Raw genomic sequence first — 23818 nt, forward strand, 5'->3', positions numbered from 1 at the left:
CAATCAAAGCCTGCAGAAGAGGATAGCATTAATTAATAAATTAATAAGGGACTATTATGTGCCAAGCACCCAACCTGGTGCCTGGGGATAGAGACATGAACAATGCAGAGTCTCTGTTCTCATGTTGCTAAACATCTGGAAAGAGAATATGTAGCGAGACAGAGTGAAGGAAAACACAGCTGAAAGAGGAAGTTGAAGAGACACCCTTCTGTTCTGGAGTTTTCTATGTCACGTGTCTCTTCTAACCTCAAAAAAGTGGATGCCTCATTTAGTTGAATACCTGGCTGGTATTGCCAGGTACCAAATTGTTTCACATCCCTTTCAAACTTCACACCATTTTAAACCATTTTGTTGTCTTGAAACAACAGATCAATGAGAGGGTAACTATGGGCAACCTACAAGGAAGAAGACTAAAGGAATAAAGATTAAGAAATAACAATGATATAAGGCAGTGGGCACAAAATCTCTGAAGATTTGGGTAACAGTAAGAAATGGAGCTGTGTAGTTTCTGAAATTATCTCTGTGATTCTGTAGAATCATAAAGCCTACTTACGGACTGAACAATTTCCATGGTGCAACCCACAAATACGAAGTCATAAGAGTAAAAGACAAAACTATGCTTCAGTTTTAGTCTACTGAAGATGGGTACCCCTAGGCAAAGAAGAAGGAAGAAAGGAAGGAAGGAAAGGAGGGAGGGAGGAAAAGGAGGGAGGGAGGAAGAGAAGAAGAAAGGGGAAAAAGAGTAAAGAAAATATAAATAATTTGTTTAGTCTCATTTGGGGGTTAAATTCTCCTTAGTTGAAATCCATAGTGAGTTGGTACATCTTCTGCTTATACTATGTGAAGCATTTATTGAAAACTGTGTGCAAGACATTGGGGTAGGCATTGTAGGTACCCAAAGATGAATCAGACACACCAATGGAGATCTCAAAATCTACCAAGGAAAATTAGACATGTTTATGAATACTGGGAATCCCATCCAGAAGGTATAAAGTGTGATGCTTGACGTCAGACAAAACACATCAAAGTCCAGAGAAGAGCTTCTGAATGTGAGAGGCAGAAAGTCCTCCTGGACTTGACGTAGTTAGGAAGGCCCTTCATTCGACCATTCAGCAAATACTTATTTAGTGCCTGTCATGTTCAGGATGAACAGGAAGACGTAAATTTACATTTACTTGGGGTAAACGGGAGATGTAGTCAATAAAAAGGCAAAGAGATAGCTAATTAAAATAATTGTAGACTCTAATAAATGGTCTAAAGGAAATTAACTGAATAGAAGATGGAGAAGGAGCTATATTCGACCTGGTCATTGGGAAATATTTCTGAGGAAGAGACATTTGTATCGACATGTGAAAAGGGAAGAGTCAGATGTAAAAAGATGTAGAAAGAGAATAGCCTAGTAGGAAGGGTCAGAAAATGCAAATAATCTGCAAATTGGCCTCTGAAAGAAATAGAAAAAGATCCTGCAGCCTAAGTGCAAGGAAAAGAGGAAGGAAGGAATAAAGCAAGCTTTGGAAAGACTGACGGGGCGGATCAGGTAAGGGATTCTATTCTGAAAGCAATAGGAAACCTTTTAAGGGTTTTAAACAGAGGAGTAACATGATCTGGTTTACATTTATAAATGATTACTCTCGTTCTATGCAGAGGCCCATGTGGAAATGGGAGATTACTGAGGAAGCTGGAGAGAAGTCCAGGCAATGGATAATGGTGGCTTTGATGTGGAAGATAGCAGTGGCAATGTAGTAAAGTGCTACAATGTGGGGGACATTTTGGTGCTAAAGCCAATAGTACTTGTTAGTGAATTGGATGTAGAGGGTCAAGAAAACAATAGAATCTAAGAGGTGGCTCTTGGGTTTGGTACCTGAGCCACCAGGTAAATGGTGGAGCTCTACCCTGTTATGGGGACCACTGAAAAACAGCAAATTGGGCAAGAGTATGGCGGGGCGGGCATGAAAAAATTAAGGTATTTGACTGATTAGCAGGAACTGTCTATGATGGGGTAGAAATGAAGATCATGGCCAAAACATTCATATAAAAAAGCAACATGAACTAGGCAAAAATAAATAAATAAATAATAAAAAATAAAAAATAATTAATGTGTATGTTGGTGACCAGGAAATCTTGATAATTTGTTTGTCCAAGGGGCAGGGACATGTAAATGGGAGAAGTGAGTGTTGGGAAGGTGGCATGAGGAACGATCTTACAGTAACTTGAATAGAAAATAAAAAATTTAGGTGTTACTTGGTGGGCATTAGGGAGACATTGTGAACATCAAATAGTATAGGAAGAGAGCTTTTGAAAAATTTAGGGGATACAGGTGTAGAGGTCAGATGGGAGATCAAGAACTGGAGGGGCAGAGATATGATGGCAGTAATCCAGGCCAGGGAGAGAGGGGACATGAACTAGATAGTGGACAGGATGATAGATTTATATTTTTTTTAACCTCTCCCCTATAATAGTGTTGCTTCAAACTTGAAGCCAAGAACCCCATATCTTTCTCATGAACACTACAGCTGTCCAAAGATAAGGTAGTTTCCTATGCTCCAGCAACTCTATGTTCTAGTCATCTTTGGATGAAAAGATGACAGAATAAGACAGGAAAAAATCATTTGTGCATCCATGCATCAGCTCCTGTCTTGCAAACATTGGCGAACATATAACACTTCTTGGAGGTGACATTTTCCCATCACCCAGGATTTTGTTTTATGAGATCCTGTGTGTTAGCATCTGGGATGCTAGGCAAATGATTCAGACACTGCTGAGACATCAAGGCACCCCCTTTAATGAAAAAGTTCAGACCTTAAACACCATCCATTTTCTGAGAAGACAAGTTCCTCACAAGGGAGTCTCTAAAGCAATAAAAAAAAAAAATCTGTCAGAGCCTGCCAATGGCCGATAAATGCATGATGTACCACAAATCCTATCTCTCATCTATCTATATATCTATCATTTAATTTTTTTCTAGATAGAGTTGTAAATGGTGCCCTTTAGAATGTGCAGTGTACAACCTGCACAACTGTAAGCATCAGCCCAGGCTGTTCTGCTCCTCAAACAGGCCTTGGTTGGTGTTGTCACTTTTTTGTTTGTTTTCTTTTTGTCTTTTGACCCCCTTCACCCATTTCTCCCACACTGACTCCCCATCTCAGGCAACCACCAATCTGTTCTCTGCTTCTATGAGCCTGTGTGTGTGTGTGTGTGTGTGTGTGTGTGTGTGTGTGTGTGTGTTTTAGATTCTGTATAGGAGAAATCATACAATATTTGTCTTTCTCTGTCTGACTTATTTCACTTAGCATAATGGTCTTGAGGTCCTACCGCGTTGCTTCAGATGGCAAGATTTCATTCTTTCGTATGGCTGAATGATGTTCCACTACATATATATGTGTATATATACACATATATAAGCATGACATACAAATACCACAATTTTTTATCCATTCACCCATCAATAAGCATTTGGGCTGCTTACATATCTTGGCTACTATAAATAATGCTGCAATAAGCATAGGGATGCACATATATTTTCCAAGCCACCGGTTTCATTTTCTTCAGATAAGTACCCCAAAGTGGAACAATTGGATCATGTGATAGTTCTATTGTTAATTTTTTGAGGTATCTCCATACTGTTTTCCAAGTGGCAGCACCAATTTGCATTCCCACCAACAGTGCACAAACATTCCTTTTTCTCCACATCCTCACCAACATTTGTTATTTCTAGTCTTTTTGATACTAGCCATTCTAACAAGAGTGAAGTGATATCTCAGTGAGATTTTGGTTTGCATTTCTCTGTTGATTACTGATGCTGCGCTTCCTTTCATGTACTTGTTGGCCATCTGTATGTCTTCTTTGGATAAATGTCTGTTCAGATCTTCTGTTCATTTTTTAATCAGATTGTTTAATCTGATTGTTTGCTTCTTTGCTATCGAGTTATGTGTTCTTTATATATTTTAGATATTAGCTTCTTATCAGATATACAATTTTGCAAATATTTTCTCCTGCTCAGCGGGTTACTCTTTCATTTTGCCAATGATTTCCTTTGCTGTGCAAACTTTTATTTATATTTACTTTTGTTGCTCTTAGTTTTTGTTTTCAGATGATTTAAAAAAATCATCTCGAAGACTTATGTTAAAGAGCTTAGGGCCTTTGTTTTCTTCTAAGAATTTTATGGTTTCAGGCCTTATGTTCAAATTTTTAATCCATTTTGAGTTAATTTCTGTGTATGCTATAAGATCGTACTTGAGTTTCATTCTTTTGCATATGATTATTTAGTTTTCCCAATGCCATTTATTAAAGCAACTGCCCTTTCCACATTGTATATTCTTGGTTCCTTTGTCATAAATTAATTGACTATATATGTGTGGGTTTATTTCTGGTCTCTGTTCTGTTCCATTGATCTATGCATCTATTGTTGTTGTTGTTGTTGTTTTAGATTTTATTTATTTATTTGAAAGAGAGAAAGAGAGTGAGAAGAAGCAGGCAGAGTGGCAGAAAGAGGGAAAGGGAGAAGTAGGCTCTCTGCTGAGCAGAGAACAGGATGTGGGGCTCAAGCAGAGGACTCTGGGATCATGACCTTAGCTGAAGGCAGATGCTTAACCGAGTGACCAAGCGCTCCTATGTGTCTGTTTTAATGCCAATAGTATACTGTTTTGATTACGATAGCTTTGTAATATAGTTACATGGAGTATGTTGCTTGAGTATGGAGTATGATGCTTCCAGCTTTGTTCTTTCTCAAAGTTGCCTTGCGTGTGTGTGTGTGTGTGTGTGTGCGCGTGTGTGTGGTCCCATGCAAATTTCATGATTATTTGTTCTATTTCTTTAGAAATACACCATTGGAATTTTGATAGTGATTGCATTGAATCTGTACATTGTTTTGGGTAGTATGGACATTTTAACAATATTAATTCTTCCAACCCATGAACATGGAATATATTTGCATTTATTTGTGTCTTCTTCAATTTTTTTCTTAATGTCTTATAGTTTTCAATATACATGTCTTTTACTCACTCAGTTAAATTTATCCCTATGTATTTTATTCCTTTTTGATGAAGTTGTAAATGGAATTGTTTTCTCTTTCTGATGGTTTGTTATTATTATAAAGAAATTCAGCATATTTTGTGCATTGATTTTTTATCTTGCAACTTTACTAAATTCGTTTATAAGTTCTAACAACTTTTTGATGAAATATTTAGGGTTTTTTATTTATATTATCATGTCATCTGTAAATAGTGACTTCTCCTTTTTCAATTCAGATGTCTTCAATTTTTTTTTCTTGCTTAATTTCTCTGGCTATGAACTCTAATACTACATTGAATAAAAGCAGTAAGAGTAAGCATCCTTGTCCTGTTCTTGATCTTGGAAGAAAGGCTTTCTATCTTTGAGGATGATATTAGTTGTGGGCTTGTCATTTATGGTTTTTATGATGTTGAAGTTTATGACTTTTATATCCACTTTGTTGATATTGAATATTGGATAATGGGTATTGATATTTATTTTAATTTCAAGAAGGTTTTCCTTTCACTGGACATTAGGCCAGGAATTAGGTAAACTTCTGATATTTTCAGGAGAGTAGGTTTCCCAGGGTCATTTCTTCCTATTGTTTGAGTAAACATTACTTGATAAGCTATATATGCTGCTATTCTATGTCTTAGCTTGTCATATTGATAAGGAGCTCTTGAAACTACCCCCACCCACCCACCATCCCAACTCTAAAACTTAGGAACTTTTCTGATGGGTACAACTTTACCTTGCAAGGACTTGAATGTAGTCAGACTCGATGAGAAAACTGAATTTGTCATACCCACATAGTAAATTTCAGGCCCATTTTTCAGCTCCAGGCTAGAGAACTTGGCTATGGAGGATATGCTTTCATTTGGCTCAGTGGGAGCTACAGCACCAAGGTGCAATATATTCCCCAGGAGCTGTTCTCACTGTGTGTCCCCTCTCCTTCATTAGCCACTGCCACCCTTGTAGACACAGTTTGTGCCGTCATTTTTCCCCTGTGCCACCTTGGCTCCTTGTCCTCTCTGACTCTCTGTCTTGCTTCTTGTCTACATATATTTATGAAACATCAGATTTGACTTCTTGCTGTGTCAATGTATCATGTTTTCTGAGATAAGACTGAGTAGGGAGAATACCCATTTTTAGTCTAATTGTTTGTTTAGGGCATTTTGGGGCTAACCAGTATCCCAACTTGGACCACCCTTCCTACCAGACATGGTCTTGGCATGACTGCCAATTAAGGTTGTGCTCTTTTGTGGGTATCTCAGGTACATAAAGTAGCAGGCATTTTAGATGCCCAGAGTTGCCTTACTTTCTGTCTTTTTTTTTTTTTTTAAGATTTTATTTATTTATTTGACAGAGAGAGATTACAAGTAGACAGAGAGGCAGGCAGAGAGAGAGAGAGAGAGAGGGAAGCAGACTCCCTGCTGAGCAGAGAGCCCAATGTGGGACTCGATCCCAGGACTCTGAGATCATGACCTGAGCCAAAGGCAATGGCTTAACCCACTGAGCCACCCAGGCACCCAGTTTCTGTCTTTTTGAAGCCCCAATTATTCACCTCTTTTTCCAATTCTGTGATTTCCAAAATCCTTTCAGTAAACTCCCCCCAAAAAGTGAGCAAGAGTCATTCTGCGTTCTGTGAAACAAGACAACCATAACTCATACTCTGAATAAATTAGCTTCCGTAGCCATTTCCAGGTAAGGAAAGCTAAAACCAACTAGACACGCCTTACTCGGTATATCTCTGGACCTTCAGAATTCCCCATCTATCTTTTTATTATTCTCTAAAACTTGGAGATCATCCAGTTACTGTCAGAAAACAAGCTTGGTGTTTCATTTTCTCTTTTTAAAAATATTCTTCTTAAATACAAGTCTGGATGATTGAGGTCAATGGGTAGAGTACTGTCTTAGCAAAAAGAGTTTAGTACAACACTGCCTAAAAGAAATACAATGCAAGCCACAGATGGAGCCACCTGTGTGATTTTATCTTTTCTAGTAGCAGATGCCATAATTACTTATAAAATAGTACCAGTAGTTAACATAAGATAATTACAATGGATCAGGTACTGAGCTAGGCACCTATTCAAATTATTTCATTTAGGCCTCATAATAACCTTGTGAGGAAAATATCTTTATTAACTCCATTTAACAGATAGAGTAACTGAGGCCAGAGAGATTATGAAAACTGCCCAAATCAGCCAATAAGTGGTAGAAGCAGAATTCAAAGCCAGATACCCTGAGTTCAGGCACCATGTTGATAATTACCACATGCTACTTTTTCAAAAAAGGCAAACGAGAAGACACTGCTTCTTGTGTTTCACCAACCACACTAAACTATTTGGACATATATTTTGTACTCCTAAAACAATAAGCAATTATCTTGGAACTATGCATTAAATTGTAATGTGCTACAATTTAATATATAGTTTTAAAACCAATTTGCTCAAGTGTTGACTTCAGAATTTTAAATGTATTCCATTTAACCAGCAATTTAAATGAAAATTTAAATAAATGCTATAAATGGGTGTCTCATTTGCATGATCTGTTGATTAACACCAATACAAAGCTCATCTGTGCCCTGTGTTCTGTCTCCTAGCCTAGGCCTTTGGCAGATCATTTTCTAGATGACTAGAGGACAGTGACTCTCAGCTCCTTATCATCTCAACACACATGTTGTGACACTCATATGAAGCCAACCTCAAATGCAGGAAAACTTACTTATCAAAACTTTTTTATCAAGTTTCTTACATGAGATTATAAGGAATATACTGAGAAGGTGCTTAGAATGACAGACCTTTCCAAGAAGCATCTTAAAGTAAAAATTGATGGCCTAAACTGCCTTCTATGGAGGGAGGACTCTGTCATTTGCAGGGCAAATGCATTGCTGAGTGGAGTATGCACATTTAGGGATGGAGATGAACTGCTCAGTGAAGTACGAAAGAAGTTGAGGCTGCCACCAGTATCTTCCTTCTCATCCTTTACACTACACAGAATCAGCCTCACCCCCATATAAAATCAGGGCAAATATTCTAAAAATTTGAACCTACCTGGGAGCCAACACAGTCATATAAACTGCACTATAGATGGTATCCCTGATCTATGGTCAACGTGTTTGTTCTGGGGGATACCCACATGTCTCACTGTTACTCTGATGTCAATAAATGAAGTACTCATGGAACGGTGTGTAACAGATCATCAAGACACTGGCATGGGTTCGTCCCTAGCTGAGACCCACTGAGGCATGAGTTTGGATCCATCTAGAATATAAGCCAAGGTTTGTCTGAGGCCAATTTTATGTGAGGACATGGGATCTTAGAGCTTGACAATCACTTACAGATAATTCAGCAAATGTCCTCATTTTGAATTTGAGAAAACTGGGATTTAGTGGCACACAGATTGTTTGGTGTACCCCCTTCTATAGGTCTACCAGAGCCTCTAAGAGCTGTCCATACTTCATCTTTCATAAGCATCTGGAATTGATATAATAGTACTCATATAACACTCATATAATAGTAGCTAGCATTTATCCAGCACTCACTCTGTGCCTGGTTTTTTGTAAGTCCTTTACAAATAATAGTATATTTATCCCACACAGCAACCCTGGGAAAATACAAACAACTAAAACTCACTCTGGTTAAGTTAAACATAAAAATGATTTATTGGAAGGATGTATCAGTTAGCTACAGTTGCACAACAAATGACCCCAAAACTTAAGAAAACAATGATACACTGTTTCTCATGATTCTGTGGCTTGGTTGGGTGACTCTGCTGGTCTTGCCTGGACTCATTCACACAACTGCATCAGCTTGTGCACTGGCTGGGAGCTGAGCTCATCTGGAAAGATTGGGATAGCTGGACCTTGTTCTCCACATAGGGTTTCATTTTCAAAGAGATTAGACTGTTCTTCCTCACAAGGTGATAGCAGGTTTGAAGACAATGAAGGTAAAAGCTGCAAAGCCTCTTGAGGCCTTGGATTTTATGTCACATAACAGCACCTCTGCCATGCTCTGTTGATCAAAGCAAGTCACAAGAACATTTGGATTCAAAGAAATTTTTTTAAAAGCCCACCTCTTGAAGACCGAAGGTAATGTCACATTGCAAAGTGGTATGCATACTAGGAGAGAATAAAGGACTTTAAAGACATTTTTTCCTAATCTACTGAAGTCTACCCTCTTATCAAAAATTATTCATATTCCTTCTATTCACAGAATAGGCTTGTTCCCATCCCCAAACCTCACCCCCAATCTCATCCTGTTATAGAAACAGGCTTGTAGTCTAGAATCTCGTGATTTGTATCAGGTCTGTAAGTATACAAGGTTCTAGTTGCAGCTGTTCTAGGTTCAGAGACCCATAAACTAAAAACAAAGTATCAGACACCACACTCAACATAAAACAGTAAGAAGGACAGGATTACTACCATAGACACTCCCAGGAAAGAAAGGCAGGCATAGGGCCAGTCTCTGGTCCATAGCAGTTCTGAAATCTAATCAAAGACATATTGCACATATTGAATGGGGTCTGCTTCTGCCCTCTGGGATGGTTTCCTAATCTATTATTCTCTGTGACTCTTAGATTTGCACTCAGACAGAAGTGAAGCAGTAGCCCAGCCTCTCGAAAGTCTTTGATATCAGATGCAGTAATGAGCATTTCCAGATTCCTCTATAGTCTCCCACTGACCCATTCTTGCCAGTGCTTCAAGAGGGCTAGTTAGTGACTTTTCTCTGATTTCCAATTCCTCTTTATGGAATTTTCCTTCCTCCACCTCTCCCACAATTATATAAGGTTTAATTTCTATAATAAGTACCTGGTTCCAGAGTGCTCTTTGCATATGAAATGCAAATGTTATTGCATTTCATCTTCACCACAGCTGTACAACTTATATACAAACCCATTTTACAAATAAGGACACTGAGGCCCACAGATGTTAGGTAACTTGCCCATAGCTACACAGCCAAAAGTTGTCAGAGCTCAGATTTGAACTCAGGTCTATCTGATTCCTGAGCCTATGATGTAATTCCTGTTCTCCATCTACTGGGAGAAGAGTGATGAGGACAATGGTGTGCTAGAAAGCTGGTTTCTGACTGGTAGCACTTAATCTATTTTTGTGGTGTAAAAACTCCCCTGAACTAATCTCAAGATACTAACAGTTTAATAATTGGCTTACAACATTTCTGAATATTCGACACTCTTGTGACCTGGTATGAAGTGGCTTGGGCACACCACAGGATAAGGAGTTAGGAAAACAAACAAACAAAAAGTCCTTCAATAAGGAAATGTAATAATAGTTAATAAAAATGGAGTAGAGCAGTTCTTCTTGTGTGTATCTGTGCTCAAGCCATCTGATTTCCAAGTCAATCATCTTTATCTCTTTGCCTGCAGCTTTTCTATTTTGGCAAAAACTGCTCTGCCCACTTACATGGCAAGTCTGAAGTTCTGAAAAATTGATACTCATATCTCAGCATCCTTCAACCAACCACTGATAGGAATTAATATATAAATATCCAGCTCTTTTGTTTTTCGTATGGGATAACTCTGAGGTGTGGATTCTTCGCTAACACCCTGAGTTCTCCAGCAGAATTAAGCTTCGATTACCCACAGAGATACCTTGCTTTATAACGTATTCTCGATTGGCTAGCTCTGAAACCACCTTCCAAAGAAACTATTTGTGCTCTAATGGTTGACGAAAGGTCTGCTCCTGGAAAATTCAAATCAAGACAAATAATCACCATTTTTTGAATGACTGTGTCCCAGACACTGTACTAGAGACTTATACATTTTTATGCAACTCCTTATGACATCCTATGCAACGACTATCATTCCCAATTCTACAAATATAAAAATGAGGTCCTTTTGTGGAGGTCACATAGCTGGTAAATAACAGAACTGATATTCAAACTATGATTGATTGCAATGTCTCTTGTCTTTTCACTAAACGATGCTGCCTTTGTCAAAGGGGAGACTGGATGAACACTCGTGAAACAATAAAAGTACAATTAACTGCTAAACTGACATATTGTATTGAACACTTCTGGACAAAACTGTCATCATATGTATGTTCCACAATTACTTTCTGAAATCTCTTTTGTTGTGCCATCAACTTGAAAAACAAGGCCATGGACAAATATTAGGAAATTCAATTTTTCATAGATTTTCTTTCTCCTCCATCACTGCTTCACACAAATTAGGTACTGAAATAAAACTGAGCTGATGGCACAACAGAATATACCATGATGAAAATGCATATGAAAAAAATATGTTCCCTGGATGTATTTTTTGGCCTGCATAGCATTTGAAAGAACAGATATGTCATAAAATACCAACTAAGTCTCTATTGATTTTGAAAGTCGATGCAGAGCATTAGGAGATCAAACAACACAACATCCAGAGTGCTGAATTGGGAATAGTCTTATCAGCAAGAAACTCAAACAAAAGGAGGACTTAGCAATATATTTAATAGGCAAAAACTGGAGTGTGGAAATTTAAAATTTGTCAGTGCTGCAGCTAAATCACCGAAACAGATTTTAATATTTAACAATGGCTTGCTGACATTAAGTAATTTAGAAAGTTGCTTTGTAATATTTCCCATTAAAAAACTCCTGAATGCTGAAATTCTCAACACTGCACCTCAGATGCTGGCGGAAACAAACATAAAATTTAACTGCTTTAACAGTATTTTACAGTGTTGATTTCTTACTTTTAATTATCTGCTCTGACAATATGCACAGAAAGAACATTCTGGAATTTGGGATGGGGGAGTTCTAGCTCCAGCTCTAGCCCTACCTAGTTCTGTGACTGCAGGTAGTACTTTCCTCTGGTTAAATGATGCTGTGAGTTAAATGATGCTCTATAAGATATCTTGCCACTCGACCTGTCAATAATTCTTGGGCTAAAGCCATCTTGCAGTTAAAATCCTATTCATGTATGAAGACAGATCACATCCCAGCATTTCTAAAAGAGGTCCTCATCAATGCTCTGCACTACTGTGAATTCCCTAAAATATTTCAGGACCACCATGGTGGTGTTCATGGGAGGAAATGGTGTAGAAGGTGGTCTTTTAGGGCCCAGGGGACTATGTCAGGCACAGCAAAGCTGGTTTATGTCCAAAACTTCTCTTTATTATTTTGCCTATAAGAGACTGTAGGCATGAATGAATGAAGTAATACTTGAGCTTATATTATAGGGTGACTTGACAGATATTTGCTACTCATTGCTTTTCCCTCTTTAAAAAACAAATAACTTTTCTGCTAAGCCTCACTTACCATGGGACTTTATCATCACAGACCTGAGGCCCAGCTTTGTGCATATTTACCTTTGACAACTGCAATCCCCAAAGACACTGCCACTGGTGTCAATGGCAGTAGCTGAAGCAGCCAATTTCATTTGTGTCAAGTTTGTTTGTGGCATCATTACCTTTATCATACACAGGTATAGCAAGAAATTTTAAGTATTTTTATTTTGGTTCTTAATTAATCTTGTCTTCCTCATGAGGCCCCATTGCTAGAAAGAGTAACAAAATTTACCTTACTTGGTATAATCTGGTTAAAATTTGGTCAAACATAATAAACAGTCTCTTTAGACGATGCTCAGTTCTACTGTGTAAAAATGCTTGCTCTCCTAGATTCCCATTTCCCTTTCTCCTTAATACTCTCCTCGATGGCTTTGAGGTATTTTTTGCAAGTGACTCAACTTCAAGATGGTGGAAGAACGGTAAGATCCTTGGATCAGCATAGTGTCCACTGGCACCTTTGTCTCTCGGCAATCTCACTTTCTACATCCTTTCCCACCTAGCCATCATGGCTGAGGAATATTCATAGACTCTCTCCCTCACCTTCATCAGATACTGGGGGTGCTCCATGACTGGGGTGACCTCGCCTTGGCTGTTGATAATGGTATAAACCCTCCAGGCTTATGCCACACCCTTCATCACCTCCCCAGTAGAGCAGGTCCATCCCATGATTTCTGCCTTCATCTTTATCAGAGAGGGAACCTTGGGAGGACCAAGGGTACTTGATCCAACCACCTTCCTCAGAAAGGGCCATGTCCACATCGTAAAAGGCTAAATCCGGCTTCTCCCTCCATAGTCAACTTCAGGGAGCCATCCTTTTTGCTGTGAAGAGATTGCAAGGTGGCCTCCTCCAAGAGAAGCTGGTATAGGTCTCTGTTATTGCCTTCAATGTTTCTATAAACCTGCCATGATCCCAAATAATGAGAAAGAGATATCCTGTCTTTCAACACTTGCCTCCCTTACTTCAATCTCTTTTTCCCTCCCCATTATCATCTCATGTCAGGAATGGAGATTTTTCATTGACTTTTCTTACATTAAATATTCCCTTTTTCCTCCTAGCTTTAAAGGTGCAAAAAGGTTATCCTCTCTGTACTCTAGACAGACTCCATGATTTTGTCTCCTAAGGCTAGGAGGTCATGTTAAAGGGGAAATAAAAGAATTGAGAGAGCCCTATCTCAAGGCAATAGCCTGACTTGTAAAACTACCATTTTCCTTTGAAATTCTTATTTTGACCATAGACTCTAACTAGTAATTATCTTTCTCTTTGCATTCTACCTGTAAGGATCGTCATCTCTCTTAGGCAGACAGCTATTCGCAAAGAAGAGCGGATACTCAGACATAGCAGGGAAAAAGCACGGTAATATTTTTTTTGAAATATCATATGCATGAAATGCTCTAAAATTGGATTGTGCTGAGAGTTGCACCACTCTGTAAATTTGCTAAAAATTGAATTGCACATTCAAACAGGTAAATTTTATGATATGTAAATCATACCTCAATAAAGCTCTTAAAAATCATGTGCACAGTAGAAAAGAGTGAGCACAGTTGCTCAGCCTCCTGTAGGCTGTGCTATGGACCTCTTAGTGGCACCGCCGATGAGAGCATCAGAAACAGAGCAAACGAGGAGAGCACGTGCAGACATCGTCCTCTCTGTAAGGGTTAGAGATCAATCATACTCCCAGTACAGTTCAGAGAGTAGAAAGCTATAATTTTCCTCTAAACTGAGACTTACTTGCCCAATCTGTTTACATGGGTATCTCTCCAGCAATAAAATGTTATCAGTTTCTTCAGATCGTGAGCATGAACTGTAATTATGCATGTATGTGTTTACATAAAAATATTTTTTCACTGGCATACACTCTCTATGGAAGCTTCTTATCTGGCAACATCAAATATCCAGAACTTACACAAAAATACAAAAGAATGCAAAATAAATAAATAGAACAATGTTACTGTAATAGATACCTGTACACCTAGTCAGATTTCATTCAGAGGCAATCTACCTTTCATCAGCTACAATTCCAACATTTTGTGGGCTAGAAAACCAAGAATATGAGACAATAACCAAGCTTGTTAAAAGCAGTAAACTCGAGGAAGTGTGGCAAGTGGTGACTAAAGATACTATTAGGATTTATGAGAAGAAAGACATAGGAGCGGACACTCATGGGAGACCATGATGAAGGAGACAGAAACAGTACAAAAGAAGCTACAAGAATTCAAAAACAGCAGGGGTGCCTGGCTGGCTCAGTGGTTAAGCCTCTGCCTTCAGCTCGGGTCAGAATCTCAGGGTCCTGGGATCGAGCTCCGCATTGGGCTCTCTGCTCAGCAAGCAGCCTGCTTCCCCCCCTCTCTCTGCCTGCCTCTCTCCCTATTTGTGATCTCTCTCTGTCAAATAAATAAATTAAATCTTAAAAAAAAAAGAATTCAAAAACAGCAATCTGCCCCTCATTCAATGAAGGGACAAACAGCTGGATACATCTCAACTCCTAGAAATGTTATATTATTCAGTGTTCACAATGGTAAGTCCAAGATACACAGAAGAGGCTTAAACTTGTTGAGTGAGACAAGTAGGTTTTACAATTATTTTATAAATTATTCTATTCTTAAAAGCCTGTTTTGTTTATTTTTAAATCAGGTATCCCTTTTTTATTTACCACTTAAACTATTTTAACATAAGATAAAATTTACCATTTTAACTATTGTTAAGTGTATAGTTCACTATGTTGAAGTATAGTCACGTTGTTGTGAAACAGATCTCCAGTACTTTTTCATCTTGTCAAAATGAAATTCTATAACCACTAAATACTTTTCCTCCTCCCTTATTCTCCTACCCCCTGGTAACCACCATTCTACTCTATGTTTCTATGAATTTGATTGCTTTAGTTACCTCATTTAAGTGGATCATGTAATATTCATCTGATCATACAATGTGGTGATGTCTGGCATATTTCATTTAACATAATGTCCTCAAGGTTCATCCATAGGATAGCATGTGACAGGATTTCTATCTACTCCATTGTATATATAAACCATATTTTGTTTATCTACTCATCCACTGATGGACATTTGGGTTGTTTCTATTTCTTGGCTATTGTGAATAGTGCTGCTATGAACATGGATGAGCAAATACCTTTTGAAGACCCTGTTTTCAATTCTTTTGGATACTTATCCAGAAATGGGTTTCTGGATAATAGAGAAGTTTTTTGTTTTTTGTTTTTTTTAAGCAGGCTCCATGCCCAGTATGGAGCCCAGTGTAGGGCTTGAACTCACAACCCTGAGATCAAGACCTGAGCTGAGATCAAGAGCCAGATGCTTAACCTCTGAGACACCCAGGTGCCCCCTGTTTTTAACTTTTTGAGGAACCTCTATACTGTGTTTCATAGCAATTACACCATTTCACAAGCCCACCAATCATCTACAAGTGTTTCAATTTCTCTACATCCTCCTCAACACTTTTTATTTTCGGTTTGTTTTTCTAATAGTAGTCATCCTAGTGAGTGTGAGGATCAGTGATGTTGAGCTTCTTTTCTTTTCTTTTTTATTTTAAGATTTTATTTATTTATTTGACAGACAGAGATCACAAGTAGGCAGAGAGGCAGGCAGAGAGAGAGGGGGAGACAGGCTCCCTGCTGAGTAGAGAGCCCAATGCAGGGCTCGATCCCAGGACCCTGGGATCCTGACCTGAGCAAAAAGCAGAGGCTTTAACCCACTGAGCCACCCAGGCGCCCTGAGCATCTTTTCATATACTGTTTAGTCACTTGTACATCATCTTTGAAGAAATGTTTGTTCAGGTCTTTTGTCCAGTTTTTAATGAGGTTATTTGATTTTTTTTTTAATTGAGTGGAGGAGTTCTTTACATAGTCTGGATATTAGCTCCTTATCAGATATATGAGTTGCAAATATTTTCTTCCACTTCACAGGTTGCTTTTTCATTCTGTTGGTTGTGTCCTTTGATGCACAAAAGCTTTTTAGGTTGATGAAGTCTCAGGTGTCTGTTTTTGGTTTTGTCTCCTATGCTTTTTGTGTCATACCCAAGAAACCACTGCCAAATCAAATGTCATGAAAATTTCCCCTATGTTACCTCCTAGGAATTTTGTAGTTTGGGGTCTTAAGTTTAGGCCTTTAATCCATTTTTTCAGTTATTTTGTATATTGTGTCAAATAAGAGTCCAACTTTATTCTTTCACATGTGGGTATCTAGTTTTCTCAACATAATTTTTAAATAGATTGTCCTTTCCCCATTGAGTGGTCTTAAGTTGGAAATCATTTGACCACATACATCAGGGTTTATCTCTTGACTCTCTATTCTATTCCATTGGTCTATTTATCTGTCTGCATGCAAGTATCACACTTTTGATTATTTTAGTTTTGCAGTATGTTTTGAAATCAGGAAGTGTGGGTTTTCCAAGTTTGTTATTTTTCAAAAATTTTTTGGCTATTTAGGGTCCCTTGAGATTACGTATGAATTTTAATGGTGAAATTCTCTATTTCTGCAGAAAATTTTCTTGGAATTTTGGTAAGGATTGTATTGAATCTGTAGTTCACTTTGGGTGGTATAGACACCTTAACCATATTAAGTCTTCCAATCAATGAACATGGGATGTCTTCTCATTTATTTGTGTCTTCTTTAATTTCTTTCAGTAATGTTTGCAGTTTTCAGTATAGAAACTTCTCATCCCCTGATTAGATTATATGTAAGAATTCTTTGTGATGATATTTTAAATCCTAAAATGTTTTTTATATAAACTTTAAGTGTATGCCTTTTAAAGAGATTATAAGTGAGACAGTTAGATGTAGAATAGACAACTGATATCCTATTGGTCTAAATCCTTCAACTCTAAATATCCTATTTGCTCAACAAAACCCACACCCTTTCAAGTCTGAGTCTATAAAATTTAACCATTCCACGACCAATAAGAAGCAGGAAAGGAACAGCAAAGATGCATCCTACGGTGTCTTCTTGAGTCTGGGGACCAACACTTATTGGCAATCACTCCTAACTGAAAGGGACCCTACCACAGAAGCCACAGTCAAGACAACTTTAAGTAAAGTATTTCAACCACATCTGCGAATGAGCAATGAAGCAGAGCTAAGGCAGGAAAAGTCCTGCTCTATAATAACTCCATTGCATGAGAATTTTGTGCTGTATTATTCATAAAAGTAGTATCAGGTGAAACCCCACATTGTAGGTCTCTGTGATTCATTGTGTGTTCAAATCTGCAACTTATACTGAAGAGATGGTCCTTAAAGATGTGATGACCAAGGAAGCAAACTAACTACAGCTCCCTAAATCCAGCAAAGAAAGGCTCTGCCCTTGCACAAACCCAGGAAAATGCTGAGCTCAACCATCATAATTTAATCACTAGCAAAAACAAAAACAAACAAACAAACAAACAAAACCGATCTCCTTGCTATAGTTTTCTCTTGTATTCTCTATGTATGCTGCTTTACTTCTGTGTAGGAAGACTTAAAAATCACTGCCCCCCCCAACATACACACAAAAGTCACTTTCCCTTTTTCAGTGACTCTATTAGGAATGATAGAGGTCAAAGGTCTCCTTCCTCATATTACAATGCCCTTGCTATTTGCTTTGAGGGTTCTATTTAGACTAAATCTTCTTTTAAGACATACTCCCCATAGAGTTCCAAGCATATTTATCCATATAATTCAATGTGGTAAATATTTATTGAGGGAGGAAGGTAAGACATACTAATCTTCAATGTGCCAGGTACCTTACATACATTCTCACCAAATCCCTGAGGTTAGTAGTGTTATTTGCTATCATCTCCATTGTACTGGGAAGTGAACTGATGCTTAGAAAGAGGTCTCACTGTTATTAGTGTCAGAAACTGAGCTTTGGTCTATAAAAAGCAAAACTCAAACCCTGTCCTTCCCTGGCACTGTCTTGACTGAGTGCAAATTGGTCAGGATGACCATTTTCCAAAAAAATAAATATTTTTGATAACTGGATCTTTGGATTTTCAAGAATTTGTAATCTTGATGCACTCCTATGCAAATTTTCATCTCTATATTATGCCTTAATATATTGTTAATCATTTTTTGGATTGGTAGGGTTCTCATTCTTTTTTGTATGTGGTTTTTTTCTATATTTTTAATTAGATTTCAGCCAATTATTTTCTCTTCTATCTTATTTGTGATTAAAAAAATATTGAAACAACTTCACTATTCAGCAATTGGGGATTAATAAGAACACATTTGGATTCCAATACAGGGATTTGTTTGAACAATAGAAATGACATTCATGCTTGTGTAAGAAAAAAGGAAACAAACCAGATTAATACAACTGGAAAGCCTGGCCAAAAATGAATGAGGAAGACATTTAAGCAAAACAAAAACCCCATCCCCACCCCTCTTTCTTATAAAATTAATTTTTTTTCTTTTTTTCTTTCAGAAGCAATGCAGACGCACTACAGAAAATACAGACAAGCAGAACATGAGGAAAAATCCATTATCCACCCATTCATATACAACTACTTTTAATCTGCAAGTATAAATTCTTTCCATTCCAGTTCCATATGTATAAATGAATTATTATTTTTTCAACAAAATGGACTCTTATTGAAGAAACTACCTTGCAACCTACTACAATTTCAGCAACTCAACATATATATTTTTCAAATTAAACCCTATTGCTAATCCCACATTTTACTCTTACCAATGATAGAAGAAATAATTGCCTGAATATTAATTATAAGACCAAAAATAGCACAGAAGAAAATGTGAAAAATTCTGAAAATAGATCACAAAATGACTTAAAACAAAGGTTTTTTTGTTTAAGTTTTGCAAAAGTGCCCATAGTTCTCCCAAATCACTAGTCTTTGAAATAATTAGTAAGTGAGAGCATCAATTTTCAACTTACTATAATGTTTAATGAAATTAATGTAAGAATTGAGGGCTCAATATGAGAAGCTCAGTAAAATCCTTTATTGCCTAATAGATAAAATGACCTCATGGTTGTTTCTATAAGACAAGGATTAAACTAAGAAATGTAACTTAACCAAGAGAATGTAGAAGGACGAAGGGCTGGGGTGGTATAAAGGAGCTCAAAAGAAGGTGATCTTCAAGGAAAACATTGAACTGTGAGCACAATAGCAGCAAAATCCAGATCATGGGGAGTTCTATAGGCCAAATAAGCCAGGCTCTTTAACAGATAAATGACAAGAATAGAAAAGGACAGGAGGGTAAATCTATAAATTAAAAGACATATCACAGGTTCTTCTTAATGGGTAATACTAAATTGCCATGTCTAGGAATGCATAATTAGATAGTTAAACTATAAAAAAGTGCAAGAAAGTAATTAACTATCCAAGTCAGTCAGGGTAGTGATCACTTAAATGGGGGAAGGAAGGGGCTATAGTTGAAAGGGGGTACATAAGACATGTGCCCCCAAAATGATAGCAAAATTCTATTTCTTCACCTGTGTGGTGATTGCAAGGGTACAAAATAATAGCTAGGGTACAAAATAGTCCTTCATAAACCAAAAAGAAGTGTAATGAACACAGAAACTAATCCCCATGGAGATCTGGTCTCTCAGTGAAAGGAAAATGCGGAGGAGAGAGAAGGGGACTGTGCCAGAGTCCATGAGTGGGTCAGGAACAAATCTAATGGGGAAGGGTTCTATCTTTGTGATATTATTTTCTTTGAGGTGTTTTCCCATTTCCATATCCATGCTACCACAGTGCTATGGAACAAGAGTCCCACCCTCAAATCAAGAGATTCAGACTTCTAGAGAAGACATATGACAGGGCTGAATAGCCAGGAGGGGATGGGGTCACAAGGACACTCAGTGAGGTTACCAGAGTGCTTATGAGGGAAAATCTTAAAAAAAAAAAAAAAAAGTGATCATGATTTCCTTCAGAACCAAAAAGCAATTCCCCACTTGGAAGAGAAAAGGGGTGCTGTTGGCAGATCCCAGAAAAAGAGGCCCGGGATCCCACTTCTCAACTAGAAAACTGAAAAAGGAGCAAGAAATTAAAAAGAAAACAATGTCATGATGTCCCCAGGGATGGTATTGAAGCAACATTATAATTTCTGCAAAGTATATAAATAAATCAGGTTAAAGATTATTCATTCACCCTTCCATTCCCCAAAAATGGTGATTTTTAAAAAGGGCCGGGGTTGGGGGGTGCAGAATTGAATAGGAGAGGGCTACCTAGCTTTATAAAGGTTCACAATGGTTCTTGTTCCTGGAGCTAACTCTGCAAACAAAAGATAAATAAAAGATACTCAACTTCCATGCACTTGAAAGCACCTCAAGTATATATGCAAAACAATTAGGGAACACTTACAAATAAGATATTCATGTACTGTCATAACATCCTTATATAACAAAGCAGGGAAAGCCAAGGGCAGAGGGGGGATCAAAAGTTAGCTTAACAATGATTTGCAAGAAAGCAGTGTACTCAACATGACAACATGTTGGAAAATTAGTATCTTTTGTCATTGTCTTTGAGTCATAAAGAGGACACTAAACAAATTACTGAAAAATGTTTTCCTGGAAATCAGAGATTCAGTTTCATTAAAATATACCAGACTTTTATAGTAATTTAAGGTCAGTTTTTCAAGAGAAAAAAATAATCTACAACGCTCCCCCATTAGAACTTGAAATTTGCTTCCATTTTCAAAGTGTTTCCATTAAGAATCAAAGGCTGAATAAAATAAAAAGAATGAATTTGCAGGTTGATTTATGTGAAAGCTTTGTGGTTTGTATTATTATTATTTTTTAAAGATTTTATTTATTTATTTGAGAGAGAGACAGAGAGAGAGAGCATGAGAGAGAAGGTCAGAGGGAGAAGCAGACTCCCCATGGAGCAGGGAGCCTGATGCAGGACTCGATCCCAGGACTCTGGGATCATGACCTGAGCTGAAGGCAGTCGCTTAACCAACTGAGCCACCCAGGCGCCCTGTGGTTTGTATTATTATCCACAGGGGAAAATATCATTTGAGTCCAAAGAACTCTTAATTTTTTATGGAATTAAAATTTCAATTTGATGTAATCAATTGCCTAAACTTCTCTTGGATGTACTATGGCAACATCGCAAACTGTATTCAAGCATGAACAACTCTGTATCTACAACGGGGTTCCCTAGGATATTCTTCCATAATGTATAGGTCTGTATCAGCCAACAAGAGTTTGTTTAACACAGGCATATCATTTAACATACTCATCAAATGTCACCTTGCTCAATCTGGTCATACATACTTAGAAATTTACTAAGTCTGACAGATATATATCCTGTGCTCTTTTAAGATGTCGTAGCCAACATTTGGCACAATTGTTTGTTATCAGACATGTTATCGCCTTATCACCTGCTCAAGGATGACCAGACACATAGCCTAAGCCTTCCGGTATTCTCTGGAATTCAAATTTAAGGTCAAACTTTGCGCTTCACTATTCAAACATGATGACTATTGAAGTCATTACAAGACATGTCCAGTGACAAGGATGCATGTTTAATTTAGGAAGAAAAGATACTTTTTTAAAAAAAAAGTTCCTATCAGAGTTCTAAAGGGTGTACAGCTTTGAAACAAGAATTAAGATTAAAAACAAAAACAAAAAAAAAGTGCAGGCCTCAGGTAGTCGGATACAATTATCCTGCTCATCCTTGCCTCCCATAAAGAAGCTTGCCATATTATTAGTAATTTTTTAAACAAACAGTCTACTTTATACTTCTCAATCATTTCTCAAATAGCCAGGTGTCTTAAGTGACAGTGTGTGCTGACCCTAAAAACACAAACGCAATAGTTTTACAAAAAGTTCCAGCGGTTTCAGGCACTAGTTTTTTATACCATATAATGAAATACAATTATAATGTAACTTGAAAAAAAAATCTTTTTTAACAGGGCCCGGGGTAATGATGCTGGGAACTTTGGGGGGACAATAAAAGGAAAAAACGAAAAATGTTCCTTCTAATACAATGGTTCTTGTCTTGCCAGCTACTATGCAAAATCCCCCACCCTCAAAGTGACCCGCAGGCAACACAAGCCAGGGTACCTGACACACCTGTGGAGCCCAACCCCCAGAGAGCGTCAGCTTAACTTAAGCAGCTTCATTAAGTCGTGTTCTGGTACAATCCGAAAGGGTATTGATGCAAAGAGGAGTTATTCCTGGAGGAGCGCTCCTCCTAAAAGGTCAACAACTAAGTAGTTAGTGAAAATGCTTGAATAGCTGTAGTCATGACCTTTCGAAGGAGGGGCTCTTCCCCAGAGGGGATAGGCAAGGGCGGGGAAGGGGTCTACACTGAAATCATCAGCAAACATCCAAACGTTTACGTATGGCTGAGTTTTCCCGGGAGCCGAGTTCAGAGTATTTCATCCCGCGTTCAAAGCAATCTCAGACCCCTCCCTCGCTAAAGCAGGGAACCATGCCATTACAGGAGAACTAAATGACATTCGCGTTACAAAGTCAGTTTGGGGAATTCTGCTGCACAACACTTTCCTTAAACAACGAACATCCAGTCCCCACCCCCCACCCCCCGCCGTCCCCGCCGCCGCCCCCCGGCTCCCACCCGAAGCACGTCAGGGCATCACTCTATCTATGTAGCAGGGTGGAGGTGGGAGGGGTGGTGCTGTGCTTGTCCCAAAGCGGGAGCAAAATCGGCTCTCTTTCAGGGAAGGCACTTTTACGGGGTCGAAGGACACCCGCAACAGCGCACCAAGCAGTGAAACCCCGACCTGCGTTTCAATGAATAGCCCTGCACAATGCCCATTACGTTGCAAGCGCGGTTCTCCGCGCTTTATAAAAGTTAACTTGTTTAATTCTAAAAAATAACCCCTAAAGGTGCAGAAAGGGATGCAAACAATCCATGAAGGTGGGGACTTCCTACCCACTCCAGCCGCCTTACAGAGAAATAACCCTCCTCCTCGTTTCCCCCCAGGTCAACCAGCATCCGCGAGCTAGAAACCCGCGTGGGGAGCGATTAAGGGTTAAACGCGAAGCCGCGCGGAGGCCAGTCGTTACCGTCCAGCGGGCACTCGCGGTCCGGGTGGCTACTCATCGCTGCTCCGCGGCTCGCTCAGTCTGGGCGGCGGCTGCAGTCGCTGAGGCAGCGCCCCCCTTGGGGCCCCGCAGGTGCGCCCGGCAGGAGCTGGGCGCGCGCCACTGCAGAGGGAGAGACGAGGACACAAGCCTGGCGCTCCTTTCACTTTGCAACCTGAGGCTGTAGCGCCGGCCTCCTGCAGCCCAAGGCTCTCTATTAATACTTGGTGTGTGGCTGGCTGCATGCCATCGACTTGACCCACGGCCAGGGTTCCTTTGACCTCGCTGGGAAGGGGTGGGGAACAGTGTGTAGGGGCGTAGGTAATTTAACTGGGTAGGAGGAGGCAGAGATCACCCCCAGCTGCTCTCCCAGGCAAGGCAGGTGAGTGAGCCTCGGCCCGTGACTTTCCCCAGAGCCCAGCGTTTTGGAGCAACTATCCCGCAGCGTCCGATCTGGCCGCAGAAGCCCTCCGCTAAATATGATGCCTGCCCCAGGCCATCAGCTCAGGGAACCTATTTTGGGGCCGCTGCGGCGAGCAA

At 38.9% G+C, this 23818-nt stretch overlaps 1 protein-coding gene across 2 annotated transcripts in view; it reads right to left on the reverse strand.

Moving 5' to 3' along the window:
- The window catches only part of GADL1 (glutamate decarboxylase like 1), a 166640-nt gene extending 143177 nt beyond the window's left edge, over positions 1-23463 (reverse strand). Inside the window, exon 1 of one of the 2 annotated variants that reach the window (XM_080824250.1) lies at positions 23261-23463. In XM_080824250.1, coding sequence (XP_080680376.1) covers positions 23261-23297 — 37 coding nt within the window. In that variant the 5' untranslated portion in view covers positions 23298-23463. The remainder of the gene's footprint in view (positions 1-23260) is intronic. The other variant, XM_080824251.1, reaches the window with a different exon arrangement.
- Positions 23464-23818: the final 355 nt, after the last annotated feature.

The sequence above is a fragment of the Martes martes genome (genome assembly GCF_963455335.1).
Source record: "Martes martes genome assembly, chromosome: 1".
NCBI lineage: Eukaryota > Metazoa > Chordata > Mammalia > Carnivora > Mustelidae > Martes > Martes martes.